Source organism: Cladophialophora psammophila (genome assembly GCF_000585535.1).
Source record: "Cladophialophora psammophila CBS 110553 chromosome Unknown aczJe-supercont1.15, whole genome shotgun sequence".
Classification (NCBI taxonomy): domain Eukaryota; kingdom Fungi; phylum Ascomycota; class Eurotiomycetes; order Chaetothyriales; family Herpotrichiellaceae; genus Cladophialophora; species Cladophialophora psammophila.
In genome coordinates this window covers 436,470-460,944 of record NW_006912936.1, presented here as the reverse complement: position 1 = coordinate 460,944, position 24,475 = coordinate 436,470, and the positions used below count along the sequence as shown (strand labels likewise).

Genomic DNA, 24,475 nt, shown 5'->3' with positions numbered 1-24,475 from the left:
ATAGTTGTGAGACCTGCAAGCAGAAAAAGACAAGGTGCGACAGTTCCCGCCCACATTGCGGCACCTGTCGCCGGACGGGTAAGGCAAGCCCTTGTGCAGCTCTCGCTTGAACTTGGTCACTCATCTCCTCTATTTAGGCACTGCTTGCGTCTACCGGGAGAAAGGCCAGCCTGGCTTACGTCCAGGTTATGGCAAGGCTATAGAGCAGCGCCTAAGTCTCCTGGAAAGCAACATGGACAAAATAAATCAGTCAATCCAGGACGTCCTCAACCATGTCCGACCTGACATTGCCGCCGCATCAAGTACTGTCCTCGAAGCCCCGGCTCGTGACGCGGGTCCATCAGGAAGAAATGGCCCAGAGGCCCAAATGTGGCAACCGTCACAGCAACTACCCGAAATGCCTTACTTCCCTGCCAGTCCGCTGATAGAACGCCTACCTGCTCCTTTGAGTCTGCCATCCCTAGACCTTACCGAGAGGGGGCTACCACCTGGACAGGTGGTGCAGGAGCTCGTCGAGTTGTTCTTCGAAGTCGTTTATCCATACATCCCTTTGTTCTGCAAACAGAACTTTACCGCCAACATGTTTACCCCAGAGCGCCAGATCCTGCTTCACGGTATCGTGCCGGTGTCTTTCCGTTTTTGGAGGAAACAGGCTCCTTCTCCCGAAGAGCGGGATAGCTTCGTGAAATTCTCCCGCGAGCAGGTCTTGTTGAAGACCGTCGACACCTGTACTTTGGTCTCTACTCAAGCGCTCGCCCTCTTAGCCCTGGATGCCATCGGTCAAGGGCCAGGTCCGAGAACGTTGAACTTGACGGCCATGCTTGTCACGGCGGCCCACCAGCTGGGTCTCGGGAAGAGTCATTCTCCGACGACGCCAGAGACCAACACTCCGCTGGTAAGGAATGAAGACCCCGATGATGGGATGGACTCGTCGAATGTCGCGGTGGAGGAGAAGCGGCGCCTGTTCTGGGCAATCTACAGCCTGGATCGCTTCTCAAGCGTCTCTCACGGACAGTCCGGTGGCATCGACACCAAGACCATCAAACTGCCCTATCCGTCGAGTGACGTGGACTGGGGTCAGACAATGACGCCCGAGTGGTTCCAAGCCGGAGTGCAGGCGAAGCCCGCACATACCCACTGCCCTGCTAGTCTGTGGCATCATAACATTGATTTGCTTGCATTGCTGGATCGCTCAAATCAGCTCCTCATCCAGCCAGTCAATTTGTCGCTTCCTGCTCACTGCCAGGAATGGCAGAGCATCTTTCGGCGACTGGACATCACAATGTCCACCTGGTTCGAGAATCTGCCCAAAGAGGTCCGAGAGCGGCCAGCCTCGTTTGATCCGATGTGGTTCATGCTCCATGCCACCTTTCATCTGTAAGAATTTTACGCTCTCCAATTTTACCTTGTAAAATTCTTGCTGACTCTTCGTGACGTAGCATCAACATTCGAATGTACACGGTTGCCGCATTCCCATCTACCACGTCACCTTATCTCAGACCGTCTGCGTCGGCTCGCGGCCGTTGCCGCCAGGCCATCAGAACCGTGGCGTCACTGGCGAGCTCGCTGCAGACGCAAGAGCTTGACCGGCTCCATCCAATGTTTGCCTTTGTCGTATGGGTGGCTGCGAGAAGTCTTATCATTCTCTGGACGACGGGCTACGAAAATGCCTACGGGTCCACGCCGACAGACCTAGAGCCTTTGCTCAATGTTCTGAGACACATGGCCACCCGATGGTTGTGCGCTCAGCGATATGCCGACATCATCCAGTTGATCTTGGACACAAAGAACAATCCCGGTGGACCCACAGGGCTTGAAATTTTCAACGACACGAGACGAACTTCCTACGGGCTCCAAAACTTGCTCGGTACTTTGGTGGTTCACCGGGCGCCAGAGGCCTTCCCCAATTCTTTTGACTTTCTCGACATTTCTCTTCTTGACGTGGGCGAGTTGAGTGTTCCACGGATGGGGGGAGTCTTTGGAGCAGAAAATGACGGCGAGTGGCTGTAACGCGGTTGCAATAAGGCCACTAACTTCCTTGTACAGTATTTGACCCTTTCACTCAGTAATCTGTAATGCATCGTCAAACTAGGTGCGCCTGTTCAGGAACCACGCTATTCAGCTTCCCCCTTTCCAGCGCCGCCAGCACATTGCCAATTGTCCATTCTTCCATCCTCGTCTTGGTCTATCGAACCCGGTTAAGAGATAGTTCCCATGGGTCGATCAGTTCAAATCGCAAGGGGGAAACGTACCTCCACAGTCGATGTCCCCATGTGGGGAAGTAGACAGACATGCGGGTTTGATAGCAGGCCTGGATGGATGTTCGGCTCCCTTTGATACACGTCCAATCCAACGGAGAGAACTTGCCCGGAATCGAGCGCATCCACGAGTGCGTCCTCGTCCATTACGCCACCTCTTGCGGTGTTGATGATGATGATCCCTCTCTTCATCTTCTCGAACTCCTTGGTCGAGATGATGTTCCGTGTTTTCGACTATGGGCCAAGGATCAGCGCGGGACTAGACGACAAACATGGCCCGGTTACACGAACGTTCAGGGGAAGGTTCAGACTCAACACGTCGCTTTTGGCGAGCAACTCATCGAAGCTCACATACTCTGCACTGTCGGCCATTTCGTCGCTCAATTTCGTCCGGTTATGGTAGATGACCTTCATCCCGAACACCTCGGCCTTCCTCTTCAGATTGTGACCGATGCCGCCTAGGCCCAGGATGCCGAGTGTCTTGCCCTGCGGGTCGTGGCCGAGTGGCGGGGGCGGGACGGAGCTTCTCCAGGTCCCGTTGCGGATGGCTAGGATGCCATTGTTGAAGCCGCGCAGGGCGGCGAGGATCAGAAAGATGGCTGTGTCGGCGGTCGCGTCGTCCACGACTTTCGGGCAGTTGGACACGAGGATCCCGCGCGCCGTGCAAGCTCGGATGTCGATGTTGTCATAGCCGGCGCCATTGTGGCATATGAACTTCAAGCTGCTGGGCAGTGCGGCGATCAGCTGGTCGTCGTATTTGCCCGTGACGGCGAGGCTCGACGGCGCCCGGTCGCAGATGGCGACCACGCCGTCGTGTGTCCCGCTCTTGCACTCTTCGATGAACTCAGCCCGGCTGCGAGCATGGGATGTGACGAGCTCGGCGACGCCAGACAGGGCGTTCCATGCGTCGCGAGCGCTGTAATAGTGCAGCAGAGTGGATTGTTAGCCCCCCGATCGATTCCCGCAGACAGAGACTTGGGGGCGTCGAAGCCACATCACACCAACAGAACAACAAGAATCATCCAGTGGAGTCGACAGAGAAAAGTTAAACCAACAACAGAGCTTCTGAGAGGAAAGTCTTTCCTTCACAGCGGTGTCCTCGGGTGCATGCATGTGGTTGGGAATGGGATATGGATATGGATATGGGTATAGGTGCAGTACATGAATGACCTAAATATGTATTTATGTATGTAGGTAGGTAGGTAGGTACTTACTGATCAAGTCTGCCCAGCAACAAGGCCTTGGGCTTCCCCATCGCTGACACAGGAGTTATATAGTGACTCGCTGGATAGATCCCTCCCTACCTATATCCTTCGCTATCTCTTCTATCTCAATCTCATACTGAAACATTGATGTTGGTATCGATATTGCTATCGCTATCGAAATTGACGCAGGAGTATTTAATCATTCCACGCCGCATACTGGCGCATTGGAGGGTGCTTGCTCCTTGAGCTCTTCGCTCTCGCTCTCCGCCCGCCCCAGGTCCCGGGGTTGTTGAAGCGCTCCTCAGGGCAGATTCGGCGCAATGTCGGACCGATTGACCGGTTTCCTCCTCTCTCCGCTCTACCTTAATACACGGCGCAATGCTCCCCGCACATACGTTAGGTACATAGCAGAACGGCAAAGCGATTTCTTGTTCGTTTTGGTAATATCGACAAAGTCGGCTTGGGCGCCGGGAGCGCACCGGGACCCGAGGGGGGGATGCCTTCGACTCCTACTACACGTAATCTCTTACTTGTCTGTGTGAAGTGAAAGGCGAGGAGTGTCCCCGAGGTCTTTGCCTCCAGAGTCAAGGCACCCTTTTCTGGTACACCAGGCGCTCAAAATGAGGCTTCGAAAGATCTCAAATCCTCTCAGTGCCGCCGGATTCAGCCCGAAAGGTTCGGCTTCAATTTTCACGAGGGGATGTGTTCCCCAAGGGCAAGGCAAGAAGACCGCACGCGAGACCCGTCCAGCAAAAGCCCCTACGCAAACTCCTTCGTGACCTCCTCACACCAGTCGACCAACTTCTTGGCCTCCCCGTTCTCCTTCTTGGCTTCCGCAACCAAGTCCGGGCGGACTGACCCTTTGCGGCCCCATGGGATGATATAGGCGCCCTGGTCCTTCTCCAACGTCAGGTCGGGCGACAGACCCGCGTAGATCTCGGTGTAGGCGCCGAAAACGACTGGATAGAGGAGGAAGTGCAAGAACCGTCGTGCCCAGGACGGGTATTGGTCGTCCATGTGCCGTTGGAGGTCGGATGCGAGATTGCCAGGGTTATATGCCTGTTTGCGCCACACGGTTAGTTCTTGAGTGGACATGAATCTGGAGCATAATGACGATATCAATCCCCCAGCCGGGGGAAACAGTGCAGGGACAAAGCCCCGGAGGGACTCACGTTGTGTAAAACTCCATCTTTCTCACCAAATCGTTTCCCAAACTCGGTCGCAAAGAAATAATTTGCCGCCTTGCTAACACCATATGTGAAGGGATTGCTGTTTCCATCATCCAATGTCTCCTTTCCATCTGCGCCCTTCTTCCATCTCACACCGCCCTTCGGACTCTGTAGATCCACGGCAAGGCTGCCCGCCCAACTGACCCTCACGGTGCCCTTGGGTTCACCCTCTGCTGTGCGCTTCAGGATGGGGAGGAGCAGCTTTGTAAATAGGAATGGGCCAAGGATGTTTGTTTGGTACGTCAGATCCATGCCCTGGGAGCCCTTGGAGCCTAGCGGAGGGATCATCACGCCAGCATTGTTGTCCAGCCAATGTAACTTGTCTTCGCGGGACAGAAAATCCTCAGCACTTGCTTTGATGGTGCTCAGGTCGGACAGGTCCAGAGACAGGTATTCCAGTCTGCCTTGAGACTTGGGATGTTGCTCCTTGATGGAGTCGATGGCTGCTAGAGCCTTTGACTCTGTGCGTGCGGCTATGTAGACTTTGGCATTGTGTGCGTAAAGGATGCTCGCAACTTGATATCCAACTCCAGTATTGCTCCCGGTAATTATATAGACTTTGCCGGCTTGATCGGGGAGGTTCTTCTCCGTGAGCGACGGGGTGGGCAATCGGAAGGATTGAGACCAGAGGGCGCGAAGCCCGTAGAACATGTTGGCGAGGAGTTTAGAGTTATGAAAACTGTTGGAGATTGATTATCTGGAGAAGGGAGATGTCAATCAATTGCAGTAGTGTCTGGTGAAGAAGGTGTACAATGTCGACCTTGAACGCAGTGGTCACTGAGAACGAAGCAGAAAGAGAGATGCGAGCAGAAAGGGTGATCAAAGAGAGAAATGTCCTTACCCCCCCGTCGAGCGGCAGTTTAGACTTATATGTCGAAGAATCTGTAGGAATGTGGGACGTCATCTTGGTCGACTGATTTCTCATACTCGTATTCAACTGGGTAGGCGCGTCGTCGGAGATAGAACACATCAGGAGATCGACCTTGCATCGAACTTCGCGGAAAACCTTGGACCCATGTTTGTCCTGCAAATCAGAGTTTCGACAAAGCTCAAGAATGCGCAGGCAACACTAGTTCATCCTGGTCCATCGGCCACGGATCCATAGTCGTCTTGGGAACGAAACATGGACGAGGGAAGGAAAGATGAGATGCTTTTTCCGCATCCACCGCTAAGGACGAAAGTGAAGGGCCAGGCGATCGCGTCCGGCCAATCCAAGCAAACATGTCAGTGTCGTGCATTAGCGTTGAGCTTGATTCCCAGCACCGACCGGGCGAGAGGGGCTTGTGGCCGAGGCTTTTGCTGGCCATGACAGTATAAGTACATAAATAGCGGTGGCGGGCCAGCCAAAGGGGGTCCATGGGAGCCTCCTAAACAGCTGCAAGCCCCCGGGGTTAAAGCTGGGGTGCAATGCACAGGTACGGAATTCCCCGGTCGAAAGGTCGGATAAAGTTGTTCTCAAGGCTCGCTTTTGCAGGATAGAAGATTGGGCTCGTTCGCACCGAAATACTGCTGCCTAGATGAACAATTTTTGTGGGCGAGAACAAAGAGTGTCCATATAGACACTTCAAACGGGTGGGGTAGCAGTGTCCGAATGAAGACGGCTGGGACGGCCACCGAGACAGCTGAAGTCAGCGCTCAGCACAATATCAACGTTTCCCCGATATCCAAGAGACCTATCTCGTCTCCCCATTTCAAGCCCGCTTCTTCAGCGGCCATCCTCCAGTGCTTCGTTGGGGTTCGAACGTCTTCGTAATACTGAGACAAGCCGCCACGGACGGTCCCCCAATGCATACCGATGGACCTCCTGCTTTTGACATCTTGATGTATTCGAATCGAATCCCATGAATTGGCATGAACGTTTGACATAAAGTCCCTCGGCTCACAGAGCCCAATGGGCAACAGGGCCAGGTCGAATGGTCCTAACAGATTGCCAATTTGCTTGAAAGCCGGACATGTAGGCTGTGCATCTTCTTCTTCTCGCGACAAGTTGATCGAGTGGATGGACCGATAGGCGGTATCTCCCGCAAAGTAGATTCTCTTGCCAGACCCTTGCAGATCCCGGATAGCGTACGAACACCACAGGTCGTGGTTTGAATCCCAGATACTTCGCCGGGAAAAGTGCTGTGTGGGCGTACATGTGATCTGGGCCTTCCCGACACTTTCGACATCGATCTCGACGCCTTCCCACCAGTCCAGCTCGGTAATGGATGAACGATCGATGCCCGCTGCAGTCAGCCAGCGAGAATTGTGCAGCCCGACAAGAAAATGGACGTTTGATCTTCTTCTGGCCCAGATCGCCTTTAGGGTTTCTGCATCGGCGTGATCATAGTGGTTATGGCTTATGATGACCAGGTCCACCTCGACAGCATCAAGCAGCTCCTCCAGACTACACGGGGTGGGTGTGTATCTTTTGGGACCAAGCCACGTGAATGGAGAGGTCCTTTCCGAGAAGACAGGGTCACAGAGAATGTTGATACCTCGAGCAGCGGGTTCCTCCCTGCAGGTTTGCAGCAAGAAACTGGCATGGCCGATCCAGGTCACTTTTGGGCCTGGGTGCGAAGTGGAAAAGTCGACTTTCTGGACGGGCACCAACTCGGAGCGGTCACTGGGAATCGGCACAAAGGGTGGTCTGTCTTTGCCAAAGCGAACCTTGATGATGCTCCCCAGACTGTGGTGGCCTGGGTTGAACGAGGGCCACGGGTTTTGGAAGGCTTTGGGCGGGGTGCCGATGTGATGGCCCTTTGGCTCGTCAGGAAGAAGCGAGGGGAGCTGTTTGACCGAGACCATCCTGAGGCCGGTGAGGCTGGTGAGGCTGGTGAGGCCGATGAGCTATGGGCAGAGATCAGACATCTACTGGTAGGTGAGAAGAACTGGCTCGCTGGTTACCAGCTGCCTGCCATCGGACTTGGATTCATCCGCCACGGCACTCGTTATTAAGTTCCGACGTGGCTGGCCATCTTTTCATCTCTTCATCTCTTCGTCTCTTCACGGCCATCCGCCGCCTTCATCAGTCCAAACAAATTACCCCTTGACGTGCATAATGTTCCCCAACTGCTTTGATCCGTGATTGGGTTCCAGCAGAGTCCAGGTGAGTGAGAAGAGGGAGTGATGGAAAACAAGGCCCAGCTTGCCAGCTACTCGTTTGGGCAGCTTCACTCGCCTCTCGCCTTTCGCCTTTCGCCTCCAGACCCCGCGTTGCCCGTTGCTCGTTGCCCGCGTCTGACTCCATCGGTCTGCCGCTTCAGGGCCACCCCGACATGGTCATTGTCCGGCATATAAAACCATTGAGATCATCCTCCTTCGAGGCCTCACTTGAGATATATAGCTGTGGCTTGCCCCCCGGTTTGATACATCCTCTGCGTAGTAGCGACCTGCTCCTCAGTATAGACATCCACCATGGTCCCTCCACTCATCGCTCTGGAAGAGCATTTCTTCTCCCAAGCCATTCTCACGGAGTCTACGGATTCATATTCAGAACAGCTCAAGCACATCCCCGGCCTGATCGACAAACTCGCCGATGTCAGCGACCTCCGTCTCCAGTCCATGGACGCCGGCAAGGTCTCGTTGCAAATTGTCTCTCACGCCCCGGCCGCCATGTCGCCATCCCAATGCAAATCTGCCAACGACCAGCTCGCTCAGGCAGTGAAGAACAATCCCGACCGCTTCGCCGGCTTTGCCGTCCTCCCGGTCTCGCACCCTGCCGAATGCGCAGCCGAACTGACCCGCTGCGTCAAGGAGCTCGACTTCGTCGGCGCCCTGATCAACAACCACGCAGCCGACGGCACCTACTACGACGAGTCCGCTTATCTGCCCATGTTCCAGGCCGCCCAGGACCTCGACGTGCCCATCTACCTTCACCCGATATGGCCGACCGACGACATGATGTCGCTGCTGTACACAGGTGCCAACATTCCCGGCGCAGCATCCATCTCGCTCTCCTCGTCCGCGTTCGGCTGGCACTCGGACGTGGCGGTGCACATCCTGCGCCTCTTCGCCTCCGGCCTCTTCGACCGACTCCCCAAGTTGAAAATCATCATCGGCCACATGGGCGAAATGCTGCCCTTCATGCTCGAGCGCATCATCCAGCTCTCGCCGCGCTGGGGGCCGAGGGACCGCGATTTCAAGACCGTCTGGGACAACAACATCTGGATCACCACCAGTGGCGACTGGAGCGTCAACCCCATGGCCTGCATCCTGCGCAACACCAAGCTCGACCACGTCCTGTACAGCGTCGACTACCCCTTCGCCACCAACGAGGCAGGCCTGGCGTTCATGCAGGATCTGGAGCGCAGCGGCCTCGTGACAGCCCAGCAATTGGAGATGATCGCCCACGGGAACGCCGAGACGCTGCTGCGCGTGAAGCACAAGAAGCGCTGGGATTGAATTGGGGGGGGGGGGGGGGGACGGTATGTCCTCCGTCCTCCGTCCTCCGTGGAAAAGGGGTGATAGGGGGACTGATCATACTCGGTACTTCCACGATACGCACACTACCTAGCTCGCCACTACTGGCACTTTTTACAGTAGGTAATAATATACACCGCACTCCGCACTCCGCACTGTGAAGATCAGACGTCAATGTGCCTTGGAAGAGGACAAAAGGAGAGAGCAGATCGGCACATCGAGGGCGGGTAATATACTCGCTCCGTAGTTGGCCACGACCGGACGAGATAAAGCATCGTAGGACGTCAATGCAGATGGACAGTTTCGAAAGAACACGGGCACCAAAAATCGTAGGAGGTAGTTCACACGCTTCAAACATCTTGTTCTCTAGCAAATCCACTTTATCGCTCGGCCGTGATGCTCCCTAGATGCAGATTACTATCCCATAGCAGCAACATTCCCGCCTCAACCAACCAACTCCATCGCTTCATTGGATCAGACAGCAAATGACCATGATGATATCGCAACAGATAGCATAATTTTTTTTTTCACCATTTTCCATTACCGCCTCGAAACCTTCCTCATCGGCCTTCCTCCTCCCCCAAATTCCGCCGGATCCACCGTCCTAAAGCCACTTCTGCGACTGGTTTTCCTTGGCGGCGGCGACCGTTCTGGTGAGTGCTCTTCAATGACTTCGACATAGTCTTCCTCGACGCTAGGTGGACCGTGGTGTTCTTCCACTTCCACAATATCTTCCTCCACTACTATCCTTTCCGATCGGGGACTGCTGACGTGGCTCATTGGCTGGCTGTGGCTTCTGCTGCTCGGACTGCTGCGGGAAGGTCTTCTTCGATGATGCCGGATGATTTCTTCTTGCACGACTTCTCGGCCGCCTCCCCAGCCTGAGAGGCGGAATGCCGAGAGAATGATGTATAATATAAGGATGAAGCCACCAACGGAGCCGAGCACAATACCGACTAAGGCACCGGGAGCAGGACCGGAGTTCAGACCAGCGTAGGTGGTCGGGATTGCGAGGATGGCATTTTGCCGTTTATCGAGATGCGTTGACGGTTGAAGGAAGACGGGCTGCACGGGTTCCCGGCGGATGGCATTTGAAGGGGCAGACGAGGCAAGGAGCGTGCGTCGTGAGAATTGTAGCGCCTCTCTGATGATGAGTGCGAAGAAAGATGCGAGGGAAGTTCGGGAAGTCGTAAGGGAGTGCTTCGAGGAGACTGTGTCGAAGGTCGAGGACACGGAGCGAGAAACGAGGGTCCGTAAGTGTTCGCTCGAGGCGCTGACGCTGCGGATGTAGGACGTCGGCGCCATTGATTGAGCTCGGACTCTCCCCGAGGGAGGATCGAGGGTGAATAGAGATATGTCTCAATGGAACCACGATACCCTGTCCTTTTTTTTGCGGCTTTGCTTCTGGTTATATATTTTCTTCCTCTTGCCTGTCTGCGTGCTGCCCAACGTTCACGAGCGTCTGAGAGGCAGGCTGAGAGGTGGAATTTCAGCTAGTTGCGGGCACCAATAGCGACTCGCGGGATACGTGCGGTGTGAAGGATGGAATCGGAGTCGGAGTCGAAAGAATAGCTGAGTCTGGAACAGAACGAGCGACGGTTGAAAGAAGAGCAGCCAAAGCAAGGAGAAAGGTACGGAAAATTGCTTGGATAGAAGAAAACAGGAGAGAGAGAAGCAACGTAGGTAGAGGTTGGTGTAGCAGTGGTGTGAAATGTGGTGTGTGGTGTGCACTTCTCTTTCTAACTTTCCGTCTCAAGATTGAGATCCCAGCCACGTCTGTTTGGCCTTGCAATTGCGCCCACTAGCCCCGCTGCGGCCCCTAGGCTAGTGCCATGCCCCGGCACTCGCCCAAACTGCTACTTACATCATACCAAAGGCTCGCTCCGTGCTATAATGCGGGTGGTTGGTGTTTGACCATCGCACTTCTCATCTCACACTTTCATCTCACTCGCCCTTCACAATGGTGCAGTTTTATTATTAGCGAAATAAGCCCAACCTACTCCGTACTCCGTACCACATGGAATTGCTGACACTCTCTGTGTATTTGACATACGCGGGCCGCCGGTGGTGTTCCCCCACAGGCTTCAATGGTTGCGGAATGCCTCAGTTGACAGTCCAGGACCAGGACCATTGTCAGTCACATGGCTCCGACATGGAGCAACACAACGCGATGTCATCGTCATCTATCCCATAACTCGCCTATGAACATGAACGGAGTACAGAGTACAGAGTAAACTCCCCAAAACAACTAGTTCAAATGTCATCCAGGTCGCCTAGATCCCACTTGCGCGTCGTCAATTTGCGTTGCTTCTTCGCCGCTGGAACAGCAGACTGTGAGTCTTCCAGCATTGAGACCCTGGTTGCACTTGAGCTCCTCAACGACAGCTTCCGGGGCGAAACATCACATACATCCAGCCTGTCCTCGCTCGTTCTGGCCTTGATCGTTGCCTCACTATTTCTGTCTTTGGCCGACGCCCTCAGTGAAGCAAGAAACGGGTTGGTCGCAATGTTGACGTTGGATGACTCTTGCAGAACCAATCCCCTGACAGGAGACTTGGACGCTGCTGTTCCTCGAGACTTCTTGGTTGGGCTTCTTGTTTGCATCTCCTGCTGCAGAGCTCGCAACTTGGTCCGAAGACTCTCATTTTCTCTCTCGAGCTCTTCGATCCTCCCACTGGGAGCATCTTCGTGGATCGTGATCTTTGCTGTTTTCTCGAGAATCTCCAGCTTCCCGTCCACGTACGCCTCTCCTCTCAATCTCTCTTGCTCCCATGCGGCTCTCCATCTTTCTCGCTCTTCGTCCAATCGTTCCTCCATCTCTGTCCAGCATTCCTCGCGTACTTCTTGCTCCATGACCGCGAGTTTCTCTTCCGCTGCCTGCAGCTTCAGTTCTGCCTCGGTGCGCTTGATTTCTTCCTCTGCAAGTTTGACGGCCAAGAAATCGCATTCTTCGGCCAGTCTTGCCGCCTCATGAGTTGCCTGCTCCAGTTCCTTCGTGATGAAATAAGGGCTTGCAACATCGTGCGGAGTGGACCTGCCAGTCTGTGCCGCTTTGCCTTGAATTCCACCGCCCAAGATCGTGCTGGTCACACTGGGGACCCTGGGAACAGTGACCTCCCGAGCCATAGCTGCATACCTCAGAATTTGACTCGTGGCATTGAAATCCCCCAAAGGATCAGCGGTGACAATCATCACGCCCTTTTGCGGCGGTCTGCATGTGGCAACCTGGTTTGACGATGGAAAGGAATTTGAAAATAGAAGCTCGGTGAGCTTACACTGTCGAAACGGAACGATGGGTTTACTGCCCTCTTGTTGGCAGTCGTTGATGACTTGCAGACACTGCCCAAGGTACATCAAGCTTTCGTTGATCTTTCCTGCTTCGGCCAGCGTCGATCCGGTAGTTTTGGCATTGCGAGCACGTTCAGAGCCGGCCAAATCACAGATGGTCATGGTTCCACCAGTCCAGGGGGACTGATACGCCATCAAATACCCGCCATTATGATTTGACCTCATTCGCCTCTTCACTTCGATGCAAAAGAAGCCATGGCTTCTAGAGCTGACACTATTGCTGCCAGTTCCTGCCACTCTTCTCTCAGTGAGGCCCGTTTCTAGAACCATCATTGCTTCATCATAGCTTCCACATACAACTTTCCGGAGGCCAGCAACGACCTTCATGTCGGGAGACATTTCAGTGTTCTTGAACAGTAATGGACGCCGCAGCAAGCCTTTCTGCAGAGCTGCTCCCTGCCGCGTCGATGTGGGTGGAGCATTGGGTGATGTAGGATTTGAGAGGAGGTCGAAAATACGATCGTTGTATACTTCGTACATGGATACGAGGACGACGTATTCGGCTTGCCGGTCGATGTCCACCGCAAAGCCTGCTATGTCAGGACGCTGTGGGAACGTGGACGGCTGGGGCAGAGGGGGTCTTCGAACTGAGTGGCCGATAGATTCCTTAACGACCAAAGGTTTAGCAGGGGACTTCTTCAAGCTTTTCAAATGACATAGAAATGCGACTTTGGACGGGGGCCGCCAGGGGTACTTCTTGGGCGAAGAAAACGCCGTAGGGGTACTCAGCAGCATTTGGGTGGTTGACATAGCACTTTTTGTAAAGTGGTCTGAGAGAAATGCCAACGGCGATGAATTTGCAACGGTGCTTGTGTTTGTGCGTGTTCGGGGAGGTGCGGGAAATGAGCCGGGAAGCTCATTCTTGTCAATGCCTACCATCATGGGGGTTTGAGCTCGTGACATGGGGGTCTGAGCTCGGGATAATCTGGCTCGGTCGCCATCGGCATAAATCGACTCGAGAAACGTAGTTGCGGACCAGATCTGGGCTTCTGTAGGATCAGATGCTTGAAGAGTGGAGAGGAGGTTGGTGTCTGTGGGCAGATCTGGGTGGTGCGGTCGACGTATATGTTCGCCGATTGATCTAAAAAGGACATCGAGAGTCATCTGTGTGAGGCCTCGTTGAGACTTGGATCCTAGGATTGTGTGGCTCTACCTCCTCGTCAGTGGGTTACCCCGAGGTGTTCTCGGGTCAAGGTCTTTTACCTTCCCACTGCCTGTAACTCCCAGTGTAGCCACAAGTCCATCTCTTCCGGTCTGCAGCACGCTCTTGATTGTGTCCGCTACGCCCGTCTCATCGAATATGTCTAATTGCGTGGCCTCTTCTTGAAAAACCTTCGTAAACCCGAATCTCTCGATTGCTCGCTTTCTCGAGTCGTTGGGAGGTTGTAGCGTGATATGGCTAGAGAAGTTATTGCCAGGATTTTCATCGTGCTCAGCTGGCGAGTTCGGCGGTTCCACGATGAGCCATGGTTCAGGCTTTTGCTTTAACTGCGGAACTTGGAATGGCGGGCGAAGTCGCAGATAGACCTGGAACAGCGAGGTTTGGGATGGCATCTTGACCGCGTTATCCATGATGCAGAACAAGGAGCAGTGTGAAGGGTTTGGGGTTTATTTTCCAGGCCAGCTTTGCAGCCGGAGAAGTTTATTATCAGTGATACAAAATGACTTTGAGATTACCGCTCATGTCTTGGCGCTGTTGTAGGCAGCCCGTTTCGGAAAGACGGATTGTTGCTACGGCAGCGGGCAGGGTGGGGAATGGAAGCAATCCTTCTACGAATCGGAGGCCATCGGAACCACCAGTCCCTCGCCGAACCTCAAGCAACATTAGTTCTGAAGATACATCTATGAGAAGGTTTTGCAGCTTCATATCTCAATTCAATCCTTGTTTGTGCTCTTTACAAAGTGTCTGTAGTGTGCACTTCGATTTCTGTGTTGGATTTACTTTGCGTGTGGGGATCCAAGCTCCTCCATTTGCTCTTTCTCACCCTCCACGCCTGGACCCTGTGGCAGGTGATCATATATTTTCGACCGAGGAGTACTCGGTATGTTTCTTTGGATCGAGCGTCTAAGCTTCGAGATTATCGTAGTCTTGACCCAGATTAGCCGTCTTCCGGTCAAAGAATTCCAGCAGGTGACAGAATGTGGCAGCAACCAATGATCCTAAAAGAGGCCCAACCTAGTAGATCCAGTGGTATCCTAGAAACGAGATGTTGATAACGGCAGGGCCAAAGGCTCGCGCTAGGTTGATACTCGCGCCAGTGAAATAAACGTCTAGAGGAGTATTAACCGGGAAGCGCGTCGTTGCCGCATCATGTAACAAGGTCGGACTTGAAGCGGGGGGAAGCTGTCCAGTTTCGAGTTCTGTATAAACCCCGTTGTAGGTGGTGTAGTTTTGCCTTCGCTTGAACCATTCGAATATGTTTATCCTCAGTTACGGATGAAGTTTGGAAGCTATGGAAAGACCTGCTCACACCACAAGCAATCTGTGTTTGTGAGCGTAGCCACTCAAGGTAGCAGCGGCAACGTCAAGGTGCGAGGAAACTCATCCTAGATGCTTGGCATAGCTGGCTGGCTTTGATCCTTTGGGATCTTTCACGGAGGAGTCGCAATCCATGTGGCATGCATTTGTTTGTCGTCTCTAGTCATTGCCTATCTCAGCCCATGGTGTGTCGCCAAGTCAGAATTTCGTGGCCGTCTGCCCTTGAATGGAATTTGTAAGCTCAAGAGATGCGTCTTGTTCCTATCTGTGGAGTTCTGTTGGAGGTGACTCGACTGGACGCTACCGTAGACACAGGTAACTCTAAACAAGGTACGAGGTACCATACGGAGTACCTTGACGCTGCCGAGCACGAAGAAGCAGCAAGCAACGGATTTTGTCTTGGGCGCTGAGTGACAGTCCTGCATACAATTTTCTCGAGCACAAACAGATGGTCACGGACAAGCTGGAAATAATGCCGACTTTCTTAACTTCGTGTGTCAAACATGTGCAGTGTCACGAAAGATATCAAAGAACATTCCTTGATAATCGATAACCCCTGGTGCCACGACGTGTGAGAGCGATCAGCTGGGTTCGGGATCGGATTGAGGGTGTACTGGTCGATGAAATTGAAAGCAAGACAAGAGCCGGTCTGTCACAGTGACAGATGCTGAAGCCGAAAGGACAGGAAACCAGAGTTTGCGTCATCAGCCAAGATGCTGAGTTGTTGCTTCGGCTTAGCGAGAAGTTAGATGCCGACAATGACCAACATGCCTCAGGAATTGGTCAGCTCCCCCTCCTCCCTAACCACCTAACCTCACCCCGTACATGACCTAAGCACTTGAGCACATGCACCACATGCACCACATGCACCACATGCGCGTCTTAAGATTCGAGTTTGCTCGCGGTCTCGGTTCCCGACCAGATCTTCCGGTCCAGCTAATCCTCTTGATCCTAATCGCCAGCGAAGGCCGAACCCGAGTACATGACTAACCCTCACTCCTCTGACCCTCCTTGACGCCTGGAAACGGCAAAGACGTACTTACCTAATGTAACACAGCGCTTGAAGCCAATGGGACCATTAAAAGAACAGAACTTTGCGTGAAAATCTTTCGATGGCTTTACCTATATAAAGAGGAGCTTCAAAGCTTCAGGCAAGACTGACTCTTTTTGTCCCAAAGATCGCAGACGTCACCTCAACCCATTTCAGGTTCGCTCAAAAGTGTATTTCTCTCGGCGGATCAAAAACGTCACACTCAAGCTCGTCGACCCCAAAGTGGCTTTCGGAAACATCGTCAAGATGGCCCAGAAAATCATCACTGTCTTTGGAGCTACGGGCAACCAGGGTGGCAGCACAGCCTCAGCCATCTTCAACAACCCCAGTTTGGCCTCCAAGTACAAAGTCCGTGCCATCACTCGCGACACATCCAAGCCAGCAGCGCAAGCGCTTGCCTCGAAAGGGGCTGAGCTAGCCAAAGCCGACATCAACGATATCGAAAGCGTGAAAGCTGCCGTCGCGGGCTCATATGGCGTTTTCGCTGTCACAAACTATTGGGAGACGGCATCCAAAGAGGCCGAGATTAGGCAGGGCAAGAACATTGTTGATGCGTGCAAGGCAGCAGGTGTCCAGCACTTGGTCTGGTCGACCTTGCCACATGTGACCAAGCTGACCCACGGCGAACTGACCAAGGTCGAGCATTTTGAATCCAAGGCCGAAGTGGCCGAGTATGCAGAGCAGGTCAAAGGCGATATGATCGTTTCGTACTACATGCCGGGATACTTCATGTCCAACCTCAAAACACAAATCAAGCCGGACGAACAGACCGGTGCGATCACGCTCAGTCTCCCATGGAATCCCCAGAATACCTGGATACCTTTGATTGATATTCAGAATGACACGGGTTTGTTCACGGTGGGCCTTCTCGAAGCCGGGTCGGCAGCCAATGGAGTTTACGTCCAAGGCGTCGACGAGTGGATGCACCCCCAGGAAATTGTCGACACGCTATCAAAGATCAAGGGCAAAGAAATCAAATTCGTCGAGCAACCCGCCAGTGTCGAGTCCGCTGCAAAACTTGGCAACAAGATCGCGGAGGAGATAGCACAAAATATGATGCTGATCCGAGACTGGAGCTACTACGGCAAAGGAGCTGAGAAGAATCAGGCTGAGAGCGACAAGTTCTTGCTACCGGGCTCGAAGAAGGCATCTTGGAAGGAATTCGCAGGGCAGGTCAAGTGGCCTTTCTAGGCTCATTACGATGGTTCTAGTAGGCTTCGAAGATGTGTTGTCTGGCCTAACTTAAGGCAAACGGCCGATTGCATGAACCAAGGATAGCATGGAGGAAAATGACACAGGGGTCAAGGGACTCTGCGGGCCTGGAAAGGGGATTTCGGAAGAACCCCATAATCATTGATCATGTTGTTCTGTTCTCTCGTTGTCTCATTGTCCCTGTTGTCCCTCCGCATCTGCTGATGGGATTGTACACTCGAATGTCCTGATAAAGCCTTGAACAGAGCCAGCAACGGTACGGCATCGCCTAATCCAGGCTGAGACTCAAGCTCCCTCTGATACGGGGTTTATCCGACCAAGGCAAGCCCAATGCTCGATCAACTTCCCATCCTGCACACGCATAAAGTCCATGACCCGAAACTCGATCGCCTGGTTCGATGCTGGCTGGCCAAACAACTCGCCGACCTGCTTTCCGCGGATGATTTTGTTGGTGGCCACGACGTCGCCGGTACAGACACTGTGAATGATTTCCACTTTTATATCTAACAGGGCTTTGTGAAGATTGCGCATAATGATGTATACGCCTTCGCGATCTCCAGGGTGGCCAGGCATTTGGGGGTGGTCGACCCAGTTCGGGTGGATGAAGTCGTCAATGAGGTCGAAGTGGCCGTTCTGTTGGACCTCGGTGACCATGCGGCGCACGAGGGCTATGTTTTCCGATGCGGTTGTGGTGCTCATGGTGAACGGTTCTGCTCTGAAGGACTCTATCAAGTACGAGTTGTCGATTGCAAGAGACACACACTAACAATGCGAGGGCAAGTCCTCTGTACTCCCTGCTCCAAAAACAAGGCCCGCCAGGCGCCCTCCTTATGTTCACCTTATAAACCTACCTACGTAGGTACGTTCTCACTCGTCTCGATCGAGCCATGATGATTTTCTTTCGGGCTTCGGCTGAGGCTTTTGCTACGAATACGTCCTGCAAGAGTGTCATTAGGCGGATTAGGGTGACGACTCGGAAGGATGCTTCACGGTTTTGATATGGTACGGCGAGCAGAAGGACAATTGTTCTGACGGGGGGTCGTATCGTGTTGTCTATCGGAGTACTCGGTACCCAGTACTCGGTACCCAGTACTGGGTACACACGGTAGACCGTCATAGGGGGACTCGGAGATTTTCCGCCTAACGAGTTGGTGCAGCTCGCGCCTAAGGGATTTAACGAACGAGAGCTATCGCACGTGCACTAGCGGCGGTGCCCCGGAACGCAATCAAAAACCGACGCCCCGCAGAAGTTTTTGGGTTGGCAATCCTTCAAAAGCCCCCCTGTCACCCGCTAGTGGGCACCCAGTGATGACCCAGTGATGCCCCGGGCAGCACCCAGGGATCCCCAGGGTCGCCCAGTGGCGCCAAGAGTCTTGCCAGCCTTCCCCATTTCGATATTTCATCAACAATCATCACAAACGAGACACCACAGAAGGCTGGTCATTTCTACAATACACCTTGATTGGGCAGCTAGAGCCATCGCTTCGGCCCTGACACTTCAGCAGCCAATTTGGGCTTGATTTCCCGCCACTCCTTGAATTCACTAAAATGAACAGCCCGTCTTGTCCGACATGGAAATGTCAAAGTTCCGCATCTCAACTCGCACTCGCCTTGCGTGCCAGCGTTCGCGCAGCTGTTCACCATGGACCCAAAGACCGCTGTGACAATAGATGAGAAAGGAGAGTCCAGCCATGTACAGCCACAAGCAGCGACTCATACACCTCCAGCTGGAGATCACAATGTAACGACGCAACCATCGAGCAATCTGTCTCCTCAGCACCCGATCACCCCTACATTCTTTGGGGAGCTTGCCGGTACAGGTATTTAAAATCTCAGGACACAAGGTCCATACCCCATTGAAGCTGTTCTGACTGAGTACGTCTAGATGGCCAAGCTTATACGACCTTGCGAAAACGTGTGACAGACGCATACCGTTGGCACACCTACCAGTATTGGTTCGTTGCAGTGCTTTCCAACTCGCTCCTTTTCTTCCAGATCCTCATTGCGGCTTCCCTCACTGTGCTGGGCGCCTTCAACGACAGAAGGGCTCGGACCGCAACCATCTTCCTTGGCGCCACCAACACCGTCATTGCGGGCCTCATTACTTATTTCAAGAGTCGCAACCAGCCGAATCGCGCCCGACAATTCCGCAACGACCTCGCGAAGATCGTGGACCAACTCGACGATGCAGAAGCGAACTTCCGCAATCCGAATCGCCGTGACGACGTGTATGCGGTCATGGAACAAATCAGGGACGCGTACAACCAAGCCAGAACCGATGCCGAAGTTAATTACCCAGACCTGTGGGTCCGAGGCTCGACCCCTTATAACCCGAATCCTACGCCAGGACCGTCGACGGATCCGCCATCGAGAATTTCTCCACGTCCGGGGGCACAGTTACCGGCGCAAGGAACAGCAGGCCGTCCTGGGTCGGAGCTAACCCCGGGGAGACCAACATCAGAGTCGACAGTTAGAGCAGTCTGAGCTTCTCTGGAGGCACAATGAGTTAACTGTCTGGGCGTGAAGCCATCAGTGAAGCGAGGACTTATTGGAATGACAAGCCGCGTGTAATACGTGGCTTCCTTCCCTACAAGTACATCGTTCAAGAAAGATCTATTAGTCCCCGCGACCAATCCACTCCGCGGCCCTCTCGGCCGTCGCATAGACCACCGCCTGAGGATGACATGCCATGGGGACCGGGAAGACACTGGCATCGACTATCCTCAAGCACCTGATACCTATCACGCGACAATGACTGTCCACAACTTTTCCCATTGCACAACTGCCCATCGGATGATGGAAGGTATATCCAAGGTCGGCAATGCGCTTATCAAGCTCCTCGTCCGTCGTGTCCTTGGTGATACACGCGTATCCCTCTGGGGGAACTTCATGCGAGACAAAGGATCTCCCGGCCTCGGTTTCAAGATGGACGGATGCTGCTTTCCGAAGTGCCTGTCGGAAACCAACCTTGTCGGCTTCGGTATCAAAGAAATTCACATCAATGACCGGGGGATCCTCGATGCTAGCCGATTGCAGGGTGACGGATCCCTTGGATGTGGGCGTCAGATAGCAAGCGATGGTGGTAATGTAGCTCCCGTCCATTGGAGTGTCAATGCCCGTGAACCCCTTGCCCATGCCCGCGTACAGGGTCACAATCTCCATATGCGAAGCGTCCGGCCGGAGCACCAAATCTCTGTCTTCCTGACTCTTGACCAGAGGCTCCAGCTTTGACAGTTCCTCCAAAGGCCCGAACTCGATAAAATCCATCGGCCAGCCGGAGAAATAGGAAGGGTCGGTGAACAGCGGCGATCCGATGGCCAGACCTTTTTCTGGATGTTTCAGTTTCCAGGCCATCCCCAGTGCGAAGTGATCTTTGAGGCTTTTTCCCACCTCGGGGTTGGCAGCGATAGTTTCGATACCGTGTTTTGTCAATTCAGCAGGGTCGCCTATTCCAGAGAGCATGAGGACTTGGGGGGTATGATACGTCCCAGTACAGACAATTACCTCCTTGTTCGCCACGACATGTTCACCGCCGACAAGGTCGACACCGTTGGCAGCGGGCTGGTCCTGTCCTTGTCCTTCGACTTTGGCGAAAGTGACGCGCTGCACCGTACTCCCAGTCCGAATATCCACCTTTGCCAAATCCAGGATCTTGTTCGGCAGCTGTCTGGCGCTCTTGACCCAGGCCTCGACGAATTCGACCAGTCCATTCTGATCCCCCGCATTCCCGTCAGGGATGTACTTGACTCCGACTTCCTCCCACATCTTCTGCACGGACTCCCTGAGTGGATACTTCCTCGCTGGCCACTGCGATCGAATTGGTGTGACTTTCAAGGGGCCGTCGTATCCATGCTGGGTCTCATCCTTTTCCATCCCCTCCACCAAAGCCATACTTTCGACCCTCCTCAGATAGGGCACCAATGCATCATATCCCCAGCTCTCGTCGCCCACCAACTTGGCCCACAGGTCGTAGTCGCTTTTCGGTCCCCTGGTCCACGCACCACCGTTGATCGCCGCACTCCCACCTAATGCTTTGCCGACCGGCACAGTCGTGCTACGTCCATTGAGGTGCCGATTGGGCGAGATCGGGAGCTGATACGAGTGTGGAGATGTCCAGGCTTGATGCGCGCCTTGGCTTGTGAGGATGTAGTCGGTTGTAGAAGGGTCTGTGCCCGCTTCGAGAACGAGCACCTGCTTGGTGTCAGACGGCGGGAGGAGTTTGGAGAGACGAGATGCCAGGACGAGCCCGGCAAGGCCGCCTCCGACAATTATATAGTCGTATGAAGACGAGGCCATGTCTGCGCTCTTTTGTTCGTCACGATACTGTCGACGATGGTGATGGTGATGGTGGTGATGATGAGGCGATGACGGTGGAACAGGGACAGAGACCTTACAGACTCCCCGGCGAAGGGCGAGGATATATAGATACGAAGTCTTTCGTGTTCATAAATGCACGAATCGACCCCGCTTCCCTTCCCCCCTAATGAAGACCTATCTACGTGGGAGGTGTTCTCCTTTTGACGCACCGTACCCCCTCAGAGTTTTAACTCGTCCTCCCCTATCCTCCGCGGCGCGGCGTATATACGGAGCACAAGGATCAGGACGGAGTTATATCAGCTTACCTCAGGACTTAGCCCTTACCCAGCCGCTTGACAACCTTAGTTAATACGGGGGGATGGCGCGCATGGCCTGATTCTTTGGCCTGGCTCTTCTCAGTTGGCCAGCCTGGAGGCCTGGTCTATCTATGGAGGGAGTAGAAAGAATTGGCTTCCTTCCTTCCATCCTTCCATCAACCGGGCCGCGCCACGTTCTACATACGTGCTCCGCACAGGACAGGACAGACTAGCTGTGTAGTGGTGTTCTCCAACTGCGGTATTTGACATGGCACTGCTTGGCACCTACGTGTAAATATCCCAATCGTTCCTCAGATATGTAGCTAAGTACTAGGTACTAGATAGCATCTGAGCATCATCATTCATCACTTTAGATCATCACTACTCCGCACGTAGCCGTTCGAGAAGTGAAGCTGCTCTCAGCTCGGCTCCTGCGCCCTGAGAGATGCCCGAAACTTTGGTACATATACTCCACTTCTTTAGTCGAGGCTGATGGACATGGTCTCAAAAATAACTTAGGCCCGCACTGGTGCCTACCGCAACAAAGAGCTAGGTCGCACAGGTAAAGCGTTTCATGTGTATCGACCAAGGACATGCTCATTTCACATGCAACGGTCCTCAGTACAATCAAAGGGTGACAACCATCGTTTCCTTTCGAAAGCCGTGGCAGGGCGTGTGAAAAGTGGCAACGATTTACTTCAAAGTGATTATTCTTTCTGCGATCCTAGCTTTAGCGTCAAGAATCGATAAGGACTAGAGTTTATTCCCGTCTTCTTTGTTGGCAGGCCACTTGCGTTTGCAACTCACCTTGAATCCCCAGGCAATCCCACTTGTGGCAGGCGGATGGCAATGCCACAGCCTCAGCCCTCTGATACCTCGGACGCGTTGCAGAAACTCACTATCCGGGACTCATGTCTGGAATCAGGTCGCGAGCCAAGCGTAGCTCTGCCTTTGGTGTCTCGCGAGGACCAGATTGCAGGACTACTGGATAGTGAGGGAAATGACCAGAGTCAGGCGTCAGAAAACAGTGGCCAACTACATCTTTCGAGCCCGGTCAATGCCGAACAAAGATCCAATTGGGACCTCGTCAGGTCCAACGAAGCAGCTTCTGAAGTCTCATCTCCCCCTCCTCCGCCTCCAGATACGTGGGATTCGCTCGCAACTCGCAGCTTAGCGTCGTTGTCGGAGCTCGCGTTTGATGCGCAAGCTATTGACAGCCTGGATTGGATCACAGAAATCTTGCGAAGCTATACTTGTCTGGATGATTTCTTAGCTAAAGCACCGAAGGAGCTGATGTTCTGGTTCTTCCAGCAACGGAAGACCTTTCTATCACAGAAAACAATGACGAAATGGAGCCGTGACAATCTGGACGACTACATTCTTCTGCCTGCCCAAAATGGCTTCGTCAGCCGGAGTGAATGCTTTTTTATGAGCCATTTTTGGCTCACGCAAGATCACCCTGATCCCGACGGCGAATGTCTACGCCTTCTTCAAGCAGAGCTTCGGCCACAGCATTGGTCGTACATCTGGGTAGACTGGACATGCATACCCCAGAGTCCGCGCACCCAGGCAGAAGAGACATATTTTCTACGATCGCTGGGAACAATGCCGGGAATCGTTCGGAATTGTGCATTTATTTGGTTTTACCCGCCCTTTGAAGCACGCCTGTGGATTTTATTTGAAATTGCCGAGTTCACCCTTACGTCCATTGTGGAGTTTGAAGCAACCCCGGACATCAGGGAGTTTAAAGACCACATCCGGCAAATGGTGGACACGAGCGTGCGTTCGGTACTGGACAAGTATGGCTACAAGTGTACGCACAACCGCGACAAGGCATTTCTCACTTCTTGGCTCGAAATACTCATCCTTCTACGAAGATTGTCTGTTGAAATCGACGACATCAGGCGGATTATGGATCACCTAACCTGGTTTCAAACGACCCAAGTAATAATAGTTAAGGCGCCAGGCGCCGTTTTTGAGCTCTGCAAGTTTCAAGGCACCTTCATTCTCAATGGGGAGCGCTACAAATTCACTCCGTTTCCTAAGTGGGTAAGTTCTCCTATCATTAATCATGATACCTTTCCTTTTGTTAAAGGTTATTGAATAGGACACTGGGAAATACTCTGCGAATCGCCAGCAAATGTAACGCTCTTTAGATCCTTCTTACCCATGAGGTGATTTCCTAGCACGCTGAACAGCACGCCTCATCCTATATACAGCGAGTATACTTAGCTACGGAGAGAAACAGATCCACAGCTGGATTAGATCTCCTTTTCGGAGGATAGTAACGATGCTAGGCTGCAGAGAACGCGGCCATTCTTCCCAAGGCGACGGCGAATTGCCAGAATACCAAAATGGTTGATTTCCGATGTCGGGTCTCCAAGGTGATAGAGCTTCACTCTGTATTCACCTAACTCTCGACAAGGAGCGATGAGGGCATCACTCTACCACCCTGGCGCCATCAGGAGAAGTCTGGAAGTTCTAGGTTGGAATAAAACTGGGCAGTGCAGCTCGGGCGCTGCCTACGGCGCAAATCCAGGATCCATAAAAATTGAAGATAAACAGACAGAACAGACAGCGTGTATTGATGTATATATACACCTCGACACTCGAAAACAATTCAAAAGCGCCGCACAACCCCACACTCTCGCCCACTCTAATCTGGAGCTAGGTCACATA

General features: G+C 53.4%; 12 protein-coding genes across 12 annotated transcripts; 5 read left to right on the top strand and 7 right to left on the bottom strand.

Moving 5' to 3' along the window:
• Positions 1-232: 232 nt before the first annotated feature.
• Positions 233-2,010, top strand: A1O5_09099 (uncharacterized protein; the record flags this gene model as incomplete). Its single annotated transcript, XM_007749679.1, has 2 exons — positions 233-1,377; positions 1,440-2,010. 2 exons carry the CDS (start codon positions 233-235, stop codon positions 2,008-2,010), a joined length of 1,716 nt encoding a protein of 571 aa, XP_007747869.1.
• Positions 2,011-2,083: 73 nt separating this feature from the next.
• A1O5_09098 (D-3-phosphoglycerate dehydrogenase) lies at positions 2,084-3,513 on the bottom strand (the record flags this gene model as incomplete). Its single annotated transcript, XM_007749678.1, has 4 exons — positions 2,084-2,185; positions 2,253-2,492; positions 2,550-3,174; positions 3,473-3,513. 4 exons carry the CDS (start codon positions 3,511-3,513, stop codon positions 2,084-2,086), a joined length of 1,008 nt encoding a protein of 335 aa, XP_007747868.1.
• A 709-nt stretch (positions 3,514-4,222) lies between these two features.
• On the bottom strand, positions 4,223-5,343 carry A1O5_09097 (uncharacterized protein; the record flags this gene model as incomplete). The annotated part of the gene is made up of 2 exons (XM_007749677.1): positions 4,223-4,522; positions 4,636-5,343. The coding sequence occupies 2 exons, from the start codon at positions 5,341-5,343 to the stop codon at positions 4,223-4,225; spliced, it is 1,008 nt and encodes a 335-aa protein (XP_007747867.1).
• A 984-nt stretch (positions 5,344-6,327) lies between these two features.
• A1O5_09096 (uncharacterized protein) lies at positions 6,328-7,479 on the bottom strand (the record flags this gene model as incomplete). Its single annotated transcript, XM_007749676.1, has 1 exon — positions 6,328-7,479. One exon carries the CDS (start codon positions 7,477-7,479, stop codon positions 6,328-6,330), a length of 1,152 nt encoding a protein of 383 aa, XP_007747866.1.
• A 609-nt stretch (positions 7,480-8,088) lies between these two features.
• Positions 8,089-9,075, top strand: A1O5_09095 (uncharacterized protein; the record flags this gene model as incomplete). The annotated part of the gene is made up of 1 exon (XM_007749675.1): positions 8,089-9,075. The coding sequence occupies one exon, from the start codon at positions 8,089-8,091 to the stop codon at positions 9,073-9,075; it is 987 nt and encodes a 328-aa protein (XP_007747865.1).
• A 558-nt stretch (positions 9,076-9,633) lies between these two features.
• A1O5_09094 (uncharacterized protein) lies at positions 9,634-10,398 on the bottom strand (the record flags this gene model as incomplete). The annotated part of the gene is made up of 1 exon (XM_007749674.1): positions 9,634-10,398. One exon carries the CDS (start codon positions 10,396-10,398, stop codon positions 9,634-9,636), a length of 765 nt encoding a protein of 254 aa, XP_007747864.1.
• A 948-nt stretch (positions 10,399-11,346) lies between these two features.
• On the bottom strand, positions 11,347-14,013 carry A1O5_09093 (uncharacterized protein; the record flags this gene model as incomplete). The annotated part of the gene is made up of 2 exons (XM_007749673.1): positions 11,347-13,590; positions 13,645-14,013. The coding sequence occupies 2 exons, from the start codon at positions 14,011-14,013 to the stop codon at positions 11,347-11,349; spliced, it is 2,613 nt and encodes an 870-aa protein (XP_007747863.1).
• Positions 14,014-16,217: 2,204 nt separating this feature from the next.
• A1O5_09092 (uncharacterized protein) lies at positions 16,218-17,162 on the top strand (the record flags this gene model as incomplete). Its single annotated transcript, XM_007749672.1, has 1 exon — positions 16,218-17,162. The coding sequence occupies one exon, from the start codon at positions 16,218-16,220 to the stop codon at positions 17,160-17,162; it is 945 nt and encodes a 314-aa protein (XP_007747862.1).
• Positions 17,163-17,468: 306 nt separating this feature from the next.
• On the bottom strand, positions 17,469-17,882 carry A1O5_09091 (uncharacterized protein; the record flags this gene model as incomplete). The annotated part of the gene is made up of 1 exon (XM_007749671.1): positions 17,469-17,882. One exon carries the CDS (start codon positions 17,880-17,882, stop codon positions 17,469-17,471), a length of 414 nt encoding a protein of 137 aa, XP_007747861.1.
• A 943-nt stretch (positions 17,883-18,825) lies between these two features.
• Positions 18,826-19,667, top strand: A1O5_09090 (uncharacterized protein; the record flags this gene model as incomplete). Its single annotated transcript, XM_007749670.1, has 2 exons — positions 18,826-19,003; positions 19,069-19,667. 2 exons carry the CDS (start codon positions 18,826-18,828, stop codon positions 19,665-19,667), a joined length of 777 nt encoding a protein of 258 aa, XP_007747860.1.
• A 132-nt stretch (positions 19,668-19,799) lies between these two features.
• On the bottom strand, positions 19,800-21,479 carry A1O5_09089 (uncharacterized protein; the record flags this gene model as incomplete). The annotated part of the gene is made up of 1 exon (XM_007749669.1): positions 19,800-21,479. The coding sequence occupies one exon, from the start codon at positions 21,477-21,479 to the stop codon at positions 19,800-19,802; it is 1,680 nt and encodes a 559-aa protein (XP_007747859.1).
• Positions 21,480-22,645: 1,166 nt separating this feature from the next.
• On the top strand, positions 22,646-23,899 carry A1O5_09088 (uncharacterized protein; the record flags this gene model as incomplete). The annotated part of the gene is made up of 1 exon (XM_007749668.1): positions 22,646-23,899. One exon carries the CDS (start codon positions 22,646-22,648, stop codon positions 23,897-23,899), a length of 1,254 nt encoding a protein of 417 aa, XP_007747858.1.
• Positions 23,900-24,475: the final 576 nt, after the last annotated feature.